Here is a 13,315-nt window from a genome sequence, read left to right as displayed (position 1 = left end):
TACATGGCTGCTGTGTAACTTCTCACTGTTCACATAACATTACGGTTCTGCCTAGCTCAAATGTTTTCAATCAGCTCTGATAGTCAGGCCTTAAAGCATTTTCCGACTAACCATTCAATAGTTGTTTTGACCGTTGCCTTTAGTTAAGAGCTAGGCATTTATTTCTTTGGCTTATGTTCTTTTCAACCAGAAGATAATTTAGTACACTTAAAATCACTGGCTGTAGTGCTCAGTGGCATAGTGCATTAGATGGCACTTTGGAATTGTGTGTTATTCTACCAAAAGGGAAAAGCACATTGGAAGATAAAAGGTAAAACACAGAAAGAACGGAATTACAGAAATACTGTTGAATCAGAACATGACTTATTTGAGGATTTCAAGCCATTGAACAGAAAGAAAATGGAAGAGGAAGTAGAATTGCGGTTGTTATAAAGAGGATGACTTTTAAACTAGCCATGTAATATACCAAATCACCATAAGGTCTCTTTAAGACCCTAGTCACCACGCTCAAGCAATACTCCATCACTCCTGATAGTATTGCTGTGTTTTTATCCACCTTAATTCACTACCTAAGGTCAAATCTTTTAACTTTATTCTTGATAAGCTGCTGATTAGGAGAAATGATCAGAATTAGTGCAGAAGGAGAGAAAAACTATGACAAATCACTGTTACTAAGATAATTTGTACCGTGTAATAATATGCCAGTTACTAAGCAGAAATGCTGACATATCTTGAGTGGTCAAAGGTTAAAAAGTGGGGGTTGGAACATTGTTTGGACAAGACTGTAGCTTCAAGACAAGTTAGTAGAATCACTAAAAATTGCTTTCAGTGTTAATTCTAGAGACAATAACAGCCATTTTCATAAGTGGAAAACTTAAAAAGATTTAAAAGTAGGTTCTCATAAATACTATAGGGCATGGAAACTAGTTCCTAGTAGGGGAAATAGGATAGTTTTGAGATTTCATATCTAGGAAGGGTTTATTCCCCAAAGTACTAAGACTATAAAAGAAAACCTCAACTCAAATTTATTTTCATTTTTAGTTTTTGGAATATACTGACTGCAATTTAAACTGGAATACAGTGAACTGAACTTTATAAGGAAAAGACAAAGGTTTCTAATCTACGTTTGAATCAAATGAAATTGTCATTTTTCTATTCACCCTAAGACAACTTAGGGCCCAGTATTTCTGAGTTTTTTCCATCCTGTATCAGATTCTATCATGACCCTATTCTATCACATCTAAAGTACCCTGTATGCCCATTATCGAAATTCAGCATTACTAAATCCTGGTTTTATAACAGCGCATGTTTCATTTGTTAGTTTTCCCATTCTATAAAATATACCATTGATTTTTTTTTGAAGTGCTGAAGTCAGTATTTACTGGAAAATAATTCACTCTATATATTTCAGGTTATGCAATGTTTTTGGAGGTGTTTACCGATAGCATGTAGGTTACCTGAACTCTTTCATCACACAAGCCTTCTAACCACATGTAAAGTGACTGGGACTGTTCCCTCACCCAGAAGCTGTAGTCTTTGAGTACAGAGCTACTTGGTAAAGCACTTGACAGCTGGCAGAGCCTCTCTCAGGCAGTGCTAGTTTCTATGCAGAATCTGTAGATTATCCCTAGCATCTATCAAGGATTGCTGCTGCTGCTGCTGAGTCACTTCAGTCGTGTCCGACTCTGTGTGACCCCTTAGACAGCAGCCCACCAGGCTCCCCCATCCCTGGGATTCTCCAGGCAAGAACACTGGAATGGGTTGCCATTTCCTTCTCCAATGTGTGAAAGTGAAAAGTGAAAGTGAAGTCGCTCAGTCATGTCCGACCCTTAGCGACCCCACATACTGCAGCCTACCAGGCTCCTCCATCCATGGGATTTTCTAGGCAAGAGTACTGGAGTGGCTTGCCATTGCCTTCTCCGCTATCAAGGATTAGATCACCTAAAATCTTAACTGTTAGCCACTTATCAACCTGGCCAGCCTGACACTATGCCAGCAAAAATAACTAGGAGTCCTTCAGCAAAGTCTGGTCTTGTACACAGGTGCAGTCTGTTTGGTTTCTGAGGCAATTTACACTAGTCTACTTTAAATGGGTTTGGCAGATGAGAGAACATTTACTTAATGTGAAACAAATTTTAAGAATACCAGTTGTGGCTTAGGATCTCTAGGATGCAGAAAGAACTAGGAAAGTGAAATAGAAATTAAGAGGACTCCAGAGGCAAATGAAAAGTGGTTAACATTCCTTAAAAAAGCTCCAGGTTAGGTGGTTATTGTAAATGTGAAGGGAGCTAGTAATTTGAATATTAGAAAAATTCAGTGACAGCCTCAGAACCTAAGGTCCTCAAGAATGTGTCCATATCTACTCAGATTGTTCTAACTTTCTCGTAAAACATTATTCCTTCATCTTAGCATTCTCATTTCCAACCTTTACTTCTAGCTCCCCAGACGGTGGCCCTGTATTTCCTCACTGTGGGAACTGACTCTTCCAAAGGCAGAGATTCAGTGTGTGGTCACCTCCCACTGGCCTCTCTCAAGAGGATCATCTTAGCTTCACCCTCTGACTTTCTGCTAGTGCCCCATGTGGCAGTGCTTGATGCTGGTTACTACTATGATCCATTTCCAAAGCCTTAGCAGGTTCCAGGAAATACAGGATTTATATGGCTCACAGACTAACTAGTCCCTGTGATCCCCTTTAATCAAGTACTTGGGCCCTCCTCAAGGGGCTTGTTCCCCATTTGCTGCACTCAGTCCCCTGACCTGCCCACAATTCTAGATGTATCTCAGGCGAAGCAGCAACCCCACGTTCCAAACTCCACAACTTGTTTCACCTTGCGGAACAGATGCCTCACTCTTAAGGTAATCCCTCTCATCCAATGGAGGCAATTCCATTCCAACTCTTAAAATCAAACTTCTACATCCACCCCCATCCCCTCCTCTCACCAATTTATTCCCTTCTGCTTCAAAACTGCATTCATCTTCCAAACATGAGGATAGGGCAATTTGACCTTGCCTGGTCCTTTCCATGTCCTAGTATTTCACAAGATGTGGTCCCTGGACCATCTGCCTCTCATGGGCTGAAAGCCTGTAAAAAATGAGTGGAATCCTGAAACAGATAAACATTAGTGGAATATCTGGTGAGATCCAAATGAAGTCGGGAGTTAATATGATAATCTTCAGTTTAACAAAAGTGCTATGATAATGTGTTAATACCAAGGCAAGATACATATATATTTGCAATTTCTCTGTAAACCTAAAATAATTCTAAAAGTTTACTGAAACAAGCAAACAACAAAAAGACCCACTTCCTGGACCCTAGACTAAATGAATCTCAATTTCTGGAGCGAAGCCAGGAAATCTACATTTCTAATAGGAACCCCCAATGATTCTTACACAAACTTGAAAACTAGTCTTTCAATTCTCTTCCATCCCCTGCCTGAATGGCTGCTTCTTACCTTAACCTGGTTTAATCCTGCAGATCCTCTCAACTCTAAAATATAAATACTATGATTATCCCCCTTTCACAAATGAGAAAGTACTAAGATGAGCGTACTAACAGGTTAAGTAATCTGTCTAGGATCAAGCAGCCCGTGATTGGAGCTGAAATTTGAGTCCCTTGTCTGTCTAGCTCCCAAATCTATGCATAGAACAATTCTACTGCCTCTTATTCTGTTGGACGTAACCAATTAAAGAGCTCTGCAACTGAACCACTAAAAAAGCATTATGACCTATTTCTCTAGCCACTTAAGTCTAACAGGCCCCTTTTCTACTGGTGGGGAATAAGCAATGAGAAAGCATCGGGAAGATGTGTCAACTATGGAGACCTGTACGGGGAAGGCACTGTGGCTCTTCTATCGGGATCCAGCTCAACTACTGTATTTTCTATTCTCTCAAATGCCCTAATGTGTACCAGTCTAACAATGTGCATCTTATTCACTTTGACACTACATTCTCTCAGGTTTGCTAAGCATCTGTCCATATTGTCAGGGAAGTGGCAACTTTAAATCAACTTACAATAGGTCCTCTGTATCCACAGGTTCTGATCAGTGGATTCAATCAACCATGGGTTGGAAATACTTGGGGAAAAAATTTCAGAAAGTTCCGAAAAACAAAACTTTAATTTGCTGCATACCACCAACCATTTGCATTATACTTAAAACAGCTCCTTACTGAGGATTTGTATTAGGTATTATAAGTAATCTAGACAAGATTTAAAGTATATAGGAGGATGCAGGGGGAAGACGGAAGGGCTGTGTGTAGGTTAAATGGAAATATCGCACCATTTTATATAAAGGACTTGAGCATCTGGATTTTGGTATTTGTGGGAGGGAAAGTTCCTGGAACCCATTCTCCACAAATACAGAGGGAGACTATACATCTGCTTATCTGGGCTCCCCGACTGGTGTTTAGACCTTAATGAAAGTGTTAGTTGCTCAGTCACGTCTGACTCTTTGTGACCCCATGGACTATAGCCCGGCAGGCTCCTCTGTCCATGGAATTCTCCAGGCAAGAATACTGGAATTCTTCAGGCAAGAATACTGGAGTAGGTTGCCATTTCCTTCTCCAAGGGATCTTCCAGATCCAGGGATTGAACCCAGGTCTCCAGCATTGCAGGCAGATACTTTACCATCTGAGCCACCTGGGAAGCCTTAATACCAAGTTGTAAATCAAACGATAAAGTTTGGGGAGTTCATGACTGCCAAGCAGGCACACAGAACAGCACCACTTCCATCCAAATTGCTTCATCAGAGTCTAGACAGAGCTGACAGAACACAATGTCAGGCAGTGTCTCTGTTCTTGTTTATTTCCCTTCATTTCTTCAAGTGAACCATAAAGCAATCACATGATTGGCAGGAGAAACCTAAGAAGTATATTCAGGTAAAACATGTTTTTATCAGTTCTGCTTCTGTGATTGGAATTTGCCTGATTTTATTATCGATAAAAAGGTTGCCACTCATATCTGAGAAATCTGATAATTTAGAATCCAGGTAGCTTCCCTGGTGGCTCAGAGGTTAAAGCGTCTGCCTCCAATGCAGGAGACCCGGGTTCGATCCCTGGGTCGGGAAGATCCCCTGGAGAAGGAAATGGTAACCCACTCCAGTATTCTCACCTGGAGAATCCCATGGACGGAGAAGCCTGGTAGGCTACAGTCCACGGGGTCGCAAAGAATCGGACACAACTGCGCGACTGAACGGAACGGAACGGAACGGAAGTGCCTTCAGCCAGCACATGCTCATTCATGTCCAACTCTGTGAGACGCCGTGGACTGTAGCCCACCAGGCTCCTCTGTCCTTGGAATTTTTCAGGTAAGAATACTGGAGTGGTTTGCCATTTCCTGCTGCTGCTGCAGGGAATCACTTAGAAAGCAGTGTGTCTCTTTGTAAAAGCATGAGGAAAAAAATACTTGTATAGCATCTTTTTATTTACTTTACCATTGCTTTAATGCACTTTAAAATTTATCTACATTAATTGGGAACAAAGAAACAAAAATAGACATTTCTTTGTTTTTCATAAATAACTACTCTCCATATTTGATAAAAATCTCAAACCATTATTTTAGCTTCCCACAAATATAATACAGAATTTTTTTTCTGAAATAGTGTCAGCAAATTAAGTACCTTGAAACTAACATAAACCACATACAACTGCTGTTCTACTGACTTCCAGGAACAAAACAAAAAACTTCTTATCAAGATGCTCTGGGTTTCCTTTTGTTAGTGTTGAGAGATTCAGAATTATAATCATCTGCCAGTAATAATTTATAGATTTGAGTTGATTGTCTACAAATAAAATACCACTGGCATTGCTTTATGAGATCTGGATTTGACATGACATCGACCATACCTCATGGGACAGGCAATACACATATGTGGAAATTAGAAATAGTGAATGCCCTGGGCTCGAACTACTGACTCGGTATGCGCCTCATTTGGCTCAGTAATAAATTCACCTGCACCAAACCCGTATCAAAAGTCACTAAATCTCCCATATATATAATATATATTATTTATATACACCCACAACACATACATACTATACATACAGTTTGTAACAACATGAAGTAATATTGTCTTCAAATGATGTACCACAGACATTATCCTGGCTGAAATAAATCCTGTAATTGTCATCAAGCTGCTAGAAGCTCTTGAATGTTCTAAGTCAGGTTACTTAGTTACTTTCATCCTGCCTACCCTTCACCCTGCTTTCATGTCTTGGGAGCTTTTTCTTTCAGAATCACCCTCCTCAACCCAGGCAGATTTCTTTCCCAGGATCACTTGATTGGACTTTGGAGGCAAGAAAGGGCATGCAGAGGGAGCAGGCAATTCTCAGCCACTACACCTCACACCTGCCTAGATTTGTGATGTTCTCTGTCCTGTTGGCCCCATTCGGTGTTAGAAAGCAGTGATTCAAAGCTTTGTCCCTCCTACCCCTCCTTGGTCTTTCTGTAGAGCACAAAAGTGAAAGAAGCCTCTTTAGCAGGAGTGGCAGTTCATTAAAATATACAACTACATTTCCTAGCTCTGGGGTTCCCATTCTGTACTTGAGACTGCAGGTCATGGGTGCTGTTATTAAGGTTCAGTGTGGGATCCATGAGGTTTTCTCCTGGCAGCCGGTGTCAGGATCAGTGCAGCCCTAACCCAGGAGGAAAGGGCCTGATGCATACCAACTTGGAAACAGTGCTGTTGGCACATTATTTAAGCCTGTACATGCGCACATGACGCACAACACACACGCGGGCCCATCGCTGGAAATGACCGCAAGAAAATACGACAAAGGTTTGCAAGGACAAACCAATAAGGCACCAAGACAGCTTTCCTCCAGTCAATGTAGACAGCTTCAAAACGTGAGGTTAACAATACATATGAAAAAGACTGCCCAAGTCTCCTGTCAACTGATTCACTGACAGGTCCACATATTAGTTCCTTCTAAATCTTTACCCTCCTATCTATGATGAGAGACATTGCTTAAAATTGAACCATGAAAGAAAGGGACAGCCCAAAAGCTGTGTGAGACTAAACTGGCCCTTAAATCCTCACTAAAATCAGAGCGAGCTGTAAAGAAGTTGCTAAACTACCTCACAACCTTTCATTTTATAATTGTTCTCATGAGTATGGACTGTCTGCCTAATGAAAATAAAAATCAGGAGAAAATCGAGCAGGGGATGGAAACGGGGTGAGCATAAATAGATGGGTTTCTCTGCCTGGGTAGGGGGAGGAGTGGTTGATGCAAGACTTCAGGAAGCAGGTGGGCTTAATCTTTGAGGGAAGGGAGAGCAGGGGTGAGAGAGAGAGTGAAAACAGGCAACGCTAAGAACTGGGATGAACCTAAAAAACCTTCAGTGCATTACCTCTATTACTGCTCTTTGCCTTAGTATTCTTTCTCTTAACTGTCTTTACATTTTTTTAAGTAAATTGGTTGTTCTTTTTAGGTTTGGTATGTTGCCAAAATAAAAAAAAATTGTTTTAAAAGAATTAAGTCACTTCAACCACATCCTCTCACAACTTTTAGATAAATTCTGCATCATCTTTACAATCTTCCACAAAAAAAAAAAAAAAAAGGAAGAGGACAACCCAAATTAGACGCAATGACTGAAGGCAGCAGAATAATCTGTGTACTTTCTGGGAAGAGGTCAAGGTGATCAGAAAAGGTCCTCATTTGAAAAACAGGAGAAGAACTGGCCCTCAGGCAGGGGATCTATTTCAAGGTTCTAAGAAGCTGCAGAATAAGTAGAGGAATTAGACGTGCAAAAAGTTCCATAGCTTGGTGCACCAGGTTTTGTCAAATATACTGAAATTTAATTTTGATTTAGATGAGTGTGTAAGAGCAGTGCATTTTTATAAACATGAACAGCCTTTGAAAGTTCATGAAAACTATTAACATCATGCTTCTTTCCACCAGCATAGTGCTTAAATCCACTGTGGAAAATATATACTTGTTTACTTAATATCCATAAAGTAAAACCTGACCAGGGCTTAAATCTTACTTTTCCAACTTTGGTATAAATTAAGTGCAAATCTTTATACTTGTCATTTTTCTAGAGAGGCCTTCCCAAATTTTAATTGCATTTGCCATTTTAGCTTCTTAAATTTAGTCCCCAGTATTTTACTGGAAAATGCACTGTCACTCCCTTCCCCAGCTATAGCCTCACACTTTTCTCGAATGAATGAATGGTTAAACAGATTAGGAAAGCAAACAGCATTTTTAATAGTAAAGTGTGTGTGTGTAGTGTGTGTACGTGTGTATTCAACAATACGCAGGCTTTTATATATGAATGAGGGAATGGTTCAACAGATTAGAAAAGCAAACAGAATTCTCTAACAGTAAAGTGTGTGAGGGTGTGCTCACCAATATGCAGGCTTTGTCAGGAGAGGAGGAAAAGAAAAATATATTGACGTGGGGTGGGGAAAACAGCTTTCCTTTTGCTACACTGATCCACGTTTCAAAAGCTTAAGCAAGAGTGTTACGGTCTCATTTGTTTTTAGAGGCTGCAGAGAGCAGTATCTCGCTGCTTTTGAAATATCTGGCTGTAATATAGTCCAAAGTCCAGGGACACTCATTTTCCCTCATTGCTGCCAATGTTTGTTCACAGGTAGCCAGCCACCCTCCCACCCCACCCCACCCCCCTTTCAAGCACCTCTTTCAAGGATGGGTGTGGTTTCTAATCACAGCTCTCCAGGAGAGGAGGAATAAGAAAAGCAAAAAGACTGTTTAACATGATAAAGGAGGTGGGATGGGGGTGGAGCAGATAACAGAAGTGTTGGAAATTTACTTAATTACAGGAGGTATATCCAGTTTAGGCCTTAATGTTAAAAGGAGCCCCCTTCAGCTCTATCACTAAGTACTTTCAGAAGAAGGAAGTGGGTTCATTTTTACCAAAATATAACACAAGTTTTGGGTTTTTTTTAAGTAAGATCACTGGAGTCTATTAAGAACCACCCACTCCTCCAGCACAAAGCTGCCATCTTAACAGTCTAGAATTGAAGTCCAACCAATCGCCATCTCTTAGGTTAGCACTATTCCAAACATTTATTCTGGACGCTTACAGTGCTACCTCTACGTCATTCAAGCAAAGCTGGCACTGTTAAGAATGAGAATGATTACAAGTACTACAGAAAAGAAACCCAAGCTTGCTAAACAAAGCTAGGACGCACACAGAAACTCTAAACACTTCCTAACCTTGTCACTTTCCGGAGGCCCTAACCCCATTATGCTCCCCCTCCTCAGTATGACTTAGGGTGTCCCCTAAGTTAGGGAAAGGGTCAAGCAGCTCACCTTAAAGCATCTGGGACACTTTAAGCAGTAGAAGGAGAAGTAAGCTGGAGAAGCCCACGGGACAACTTCCCGGTCACAGCAACCTAAACTTTCACTGTTCACATTATTTTTAAAGACACAAGTATAGGAAATACATTTTCCCAATTGAGACCACACAGTTCACAGAAACCTGAACCAAGTGGAACTTCATTATAATGCCAACCTTAGGATTGTAAAGCCCCCCAAAGCAAAGGTAAATTGTGTTGCCAAAATGCAACAAAGTTAAAAATTAAGAAAACGACATATAAATTAAAAACAGGGTTCCCCTCGAAAAGGCAGGAAGATAGAGCAGACGTCAGCTGAGCCCCTCTCAGAAGTCCTGGGACAGGCGCATCCCTGGAAACAGCCCCTTCGCCCCTCTCTCCAAGTTGCCCCAGGAGGGGGCGTCAGCACCATGAAGGTAAACGGAAGTGACCTTGGCAAAGCTACCAAACAAAAACAACCTAGCTCCCTCAACTCCCGCCCGGCTCCCAGTCCCTCGGCCGCCTCCTCCTACACGTGCGACAGGGACACCTGCTTGTGGTAGGCGGCGGCGGGGCCGGGGGGCCCGGTCCTGCCCGTGAGCGCGGCGCTGGCCTCGGCGTAGTCCCCCGCGGCCGTGGCGCCGCCGCTCTTGTGTCCCCGCCGCGGACGGCAGCAGCAGCGGCTGGTGAAGCGCCGCCACGACTCCACAGTCTTGCCGGACCAAATCCAGACGCCCGACGTGATGCCCACCACGAGGCACATGAAATACTTGAGCATGAGCACCCAGTACTCGGGCTTGGCGCGCGGCTGGCCGGAGTCCGGGCCCGGGCACGCGCACGTGAGCGCGGCCTCCCAGCTCTCGCGATAGTGCTGTTCGTACAGGTAGCAGGCCACCACGATGCTGGCGGGCACCGTGTAGAGCAGCGTGAAGATGCCGATGCGGATCATGAGCTTCTCCAGCTTGTCCGTCTTGGTGCCGCCCTGCTTGATGACGCTGCGGATGCGGAAGAGCGACACGAAGCCCGCCAGGAGGAAGAGCGTGCCCACCAGCAGGTAAAGCACCAGCGGGCCCAGCACGAAGCCGCGCAGCGAGTTCAGATTCTGGTTCCCCACGTAGCAGATGCCGGCCACCGGGTCCCCGTCCACGGAGCTCAGGGCCAGCGCGGTGATGGACTTGACGCTGGGGATGAGCCAGGCGGCCAGATGGAAGTACTGCGCGTAGCCCGCTATGGCCTCGTTGCCCCACTTCATGCCGGCCGCCAAGAACCAGGTGAGCGATAGGATGACCCACCAGATGGAGCTGGCCATGCCAAAGAAGTAGACCAGCAGGAAGACGACAGTGCACAGGGCAGGGCCCGTTGTCTCGTAGTGGATGTGGCTGTGCTCGCGACTGCAGGCGACACTGGCATGGCCCACGACCAGGCGCACCAGGAAGCCCAGCGACACGCAAAGGTAGCAGGCTGACAGGAAAATGATGGGGCGCTCCGGGTAGCGGAAGCGTTCCATGTCTATAAGGAAGGTGGCCACCGTGGTGGAGGTGGAGATGAAGCACAGTACAGACCACAGGCCGATCCAGAAGGTGGCGAACGTGCGCTCGTCGGGGCTGAAGGACGGCTGGTAGCAGGGCACCGCGCAGTTGGGTACCTGGCCCGTCCGCACCTTGTTGTAAAGCGGGTGTGACTCCTTCAGAATGGGCACGAAGGGCTCGCGGCACTTGCACACCGACGGGCCCCCGGCGGCGCAGTCGCTCCCCGAGGCCGGCGACCCCGGCAGGCCGGAGAGGGTGGGCTTGACCGGGAAGGGCCTGGGGGGAGCCGTGGTGGCCTCGCTGCGGTTGTAATCCATGCACAGGACCTCGGCGTCGCGGCCCAGCACCGGGAGGCGGTCGCAGCTCATACGTTCCGGCCAGGCAAAGCCGTACTGGCGCATGAGCGGCGAGCAGCCGGCCTTGGCGCGCTCGCACACGGAGCGGCAGGGCGGCAGCGGCTTGTGGTAGTCCGGCAGGCAGATGGGCGTGTACATGGAGCACAGGAAAAAACGCAGGTCCGGAGAGCAGTGGATCTCCACCAGCGGCCAAAACTGGTGCACCTCCAGGCCCGCTTCGTCCTGCGTGTCGTGGTTGAACTGATTGGGCATGTGCGTCAGGTTGTAGCCGATGCCGCGGCACATGGGCACTGTGATCTCCTGGCACGCCGGGGCCTTGGAGGCGGCGGCCGCCCGGCCCGCCAGCTGCGCCAGGAGCAGCAGCAGCAGCGAAGGCGGCGCGGACGGGTCAGGCCGAGCCATAGCCCCCTCCCTCCCCGCGTCTCCCGCAGCCCGCGCGGGGCCAGCTCAGGCAGGAGGAAACCGGGATCAGAGCTTCCCTCTCCGCGGACTTGTGTGGCGCCGGGGCTGGCAACCTGTTGGTTTCTTTTTCAAGAAATCCGTCCAAAGACCAACTGTTTCGGGAGGGCGCTGCCTCCGCAGGGAGCGCTCAGCTCTTCGCTGGACAGGGCTGGAGAGGGACGATTAGGCTCCGATTCTGGGGAAAGAACACTTAAAAAAAAAAAAAAAAAGGTGGGGGAGAAGGAAAATGGCAACCACTCCTAATTAGAGGGGCGTCAACGGTACAATCCTCGCAAGCGGTCTCCAAATCTCAAAAGTTAACCTCTCTCCTTTCCCTCCCCTCCACCTCCTGGAACACAACTACAGACTCCCCGTCACGTCCCTCACCCTGCCTCCCTTTTTCCTGGGCCTGCCAGGCTGCACCCCAAGGTCACAGCGCTCAGCCCCCCAGGAAAAGGGCTGAGGGACAGAGAAAAGAACGGGGAGAAGGGGAAGGCGCGGGCTCTCACCTCCGAGAATCCCGAGGGAAGCAGATAGTCCGTAGCCAACCTGGGTCCCCAGTCTCTGGGACACTCCGCGTTTCTCAGAGACGGACTGGCATCGGGAAAGTTTGGCGAGAGGCTGGGTATCCGAGGAAGCAGCACATGGCAGCAGGTGGGGGCGTCTCAGAGAGGGGGTCGCCCCCTGAACGAGGTCGCCGCAGACCGGTCACTCGCCCTCTCCTCCTCCGGGGCCCCCCGCATGATCCGGGCGGGGGTAGGGCGGGGACAGGCCGTGCGTTCCACCAGGGTCCGGGAGCCGGACGGAGGAGCGAGTGCGCCTGGCTGCACCTGGGCGAGAGGAAGGCGACTGGCGGATCCCGCCGCCTCACAGCACCGTGAGCAGCCAGCGCTGGCCCTGCCGGGACTGCATGGTGAGCGCCCGCCGCCGCGTCCCGCCCGCCCGCCGCTCGCCTCCTCCCCTGCAGGGGGCTCCGCGCTCCAAGCGGACTCCTGGGGGCGGTGGCGGCGCTCCCGGGACGCGCCGGGCTCGGCTCCTCCCCCGCACTCTAACACCCTTTCGCCCACCTCCGCCGGGTATTGAACTGCACGCGGCGGCGGCGGCGGCGGCCACAGCAGAGTCACGGTCGCGGGAGGACTGGCCTTTCCCGCCCCGCCCGGGTCACCTGCTTCTAATGCCCGCCGGGAGACTCCGCCCCGGCCCCGCCCCTTCGCGCTGGGGCTCGGTTGGTGGGCCGCCCCGCCACACTCTTCGTGCGGCCCCGCCCACTGCCCCGCCGGCTCGGCCTCTCCCCAGGCGCCCTCGGGTCCAGCCCGGAGCGGGTAGCCGAGGAGCACGGGCCAATCGCCCGCCGGGAAGCTATGGAGGGCGGGGCGAATGCTAATCTCGCCTTCTTGAGACCCTGAGCGGGAAACCCTGGCTACAAGTCCCTCCCGAGTTCTCTGCTGATCCCCACTTATTCGGGGCTCACTTTCCCGTAATGTTCTAGCGTATGAACCCTTGCTTCCAGGGCACCTACCAGATCTCTTCTCTGCAGCTAAGTATCGTTAGAGTCCAGCGCTTGTTTAAAAGACTGCTCAAAGAATCACTCTTAACCGTGGCACCTGTCTCCGCCTGCGCCGCCCTCACTCCAGGTGAGCTCAGATTTAGAGAGGAACAAATGCTTACCGAGTGCCTACTGTGTCGGACAGCGCGTTAGTCATTCACATCTTAATAC

General features: G+C 47.7%; 1 protein-coding gene across 1 annotated transcript; it reads right to left on the bottom strand.

Moving 5' to 3' along the window:
* Positions 1-9,676: 9,676 nt before the first annotated feature.
* On the bottom strand, positions 9,677-12,246 carry FZD5 (frizzled class receptor 5). The gene is made up of 2 exons (XM_055397002.2): positions 12,108-12,246; positions 9,677-11,808 (listed from the first exon to the last, which is right to left on the bottom strand). Exon 2 carries the CDS (start codon positions 11,557-11,559, stop codon positions 9,802-9,804), a length of 1,758 nt encoding a protein of 585 aa, XP_055252977.2. The 5' UTR covers positions 11,560-11,808; positions 12,108-12,246; the 3' UTR covers positions 9,677-9,801.
* Between the last annotated feature and the right edge of the window lie 1,069 nt (positions 12,247-13,315).

Source organism: Moschus berezovskii, chromosome 2 (genome assembly GCF_049115385.1).
Source record: "Moschus berezovskii isolate FMDL1 chromosome 2, NW_MosBer_1.0, whole genome shotgun sequence".
In the NCBI taxonomy this organism is placed as follows: domain Eukaryota; kingdom Metazoa; phylum Chordata; class Mammalia; order Artiodactyla; family Moschidae; genus Moschus; species Moschus berezovskii.
The sequence above is the reverse complement of the archived record's forward strand: the minus strand, read 5'-3'. Positions and strand labels throughout refer to the sequence as shown.

What these genes read in the sequence shown, in the direction of transcription:
- FZD5 (XM_055397002.2), bottom strand. Translation starts at nt 11,559, where the DNA reads ATGGCTCGGCCTGACCCGTCCGCGCCGCCTTCGCTGCTGCTGCTGCTC.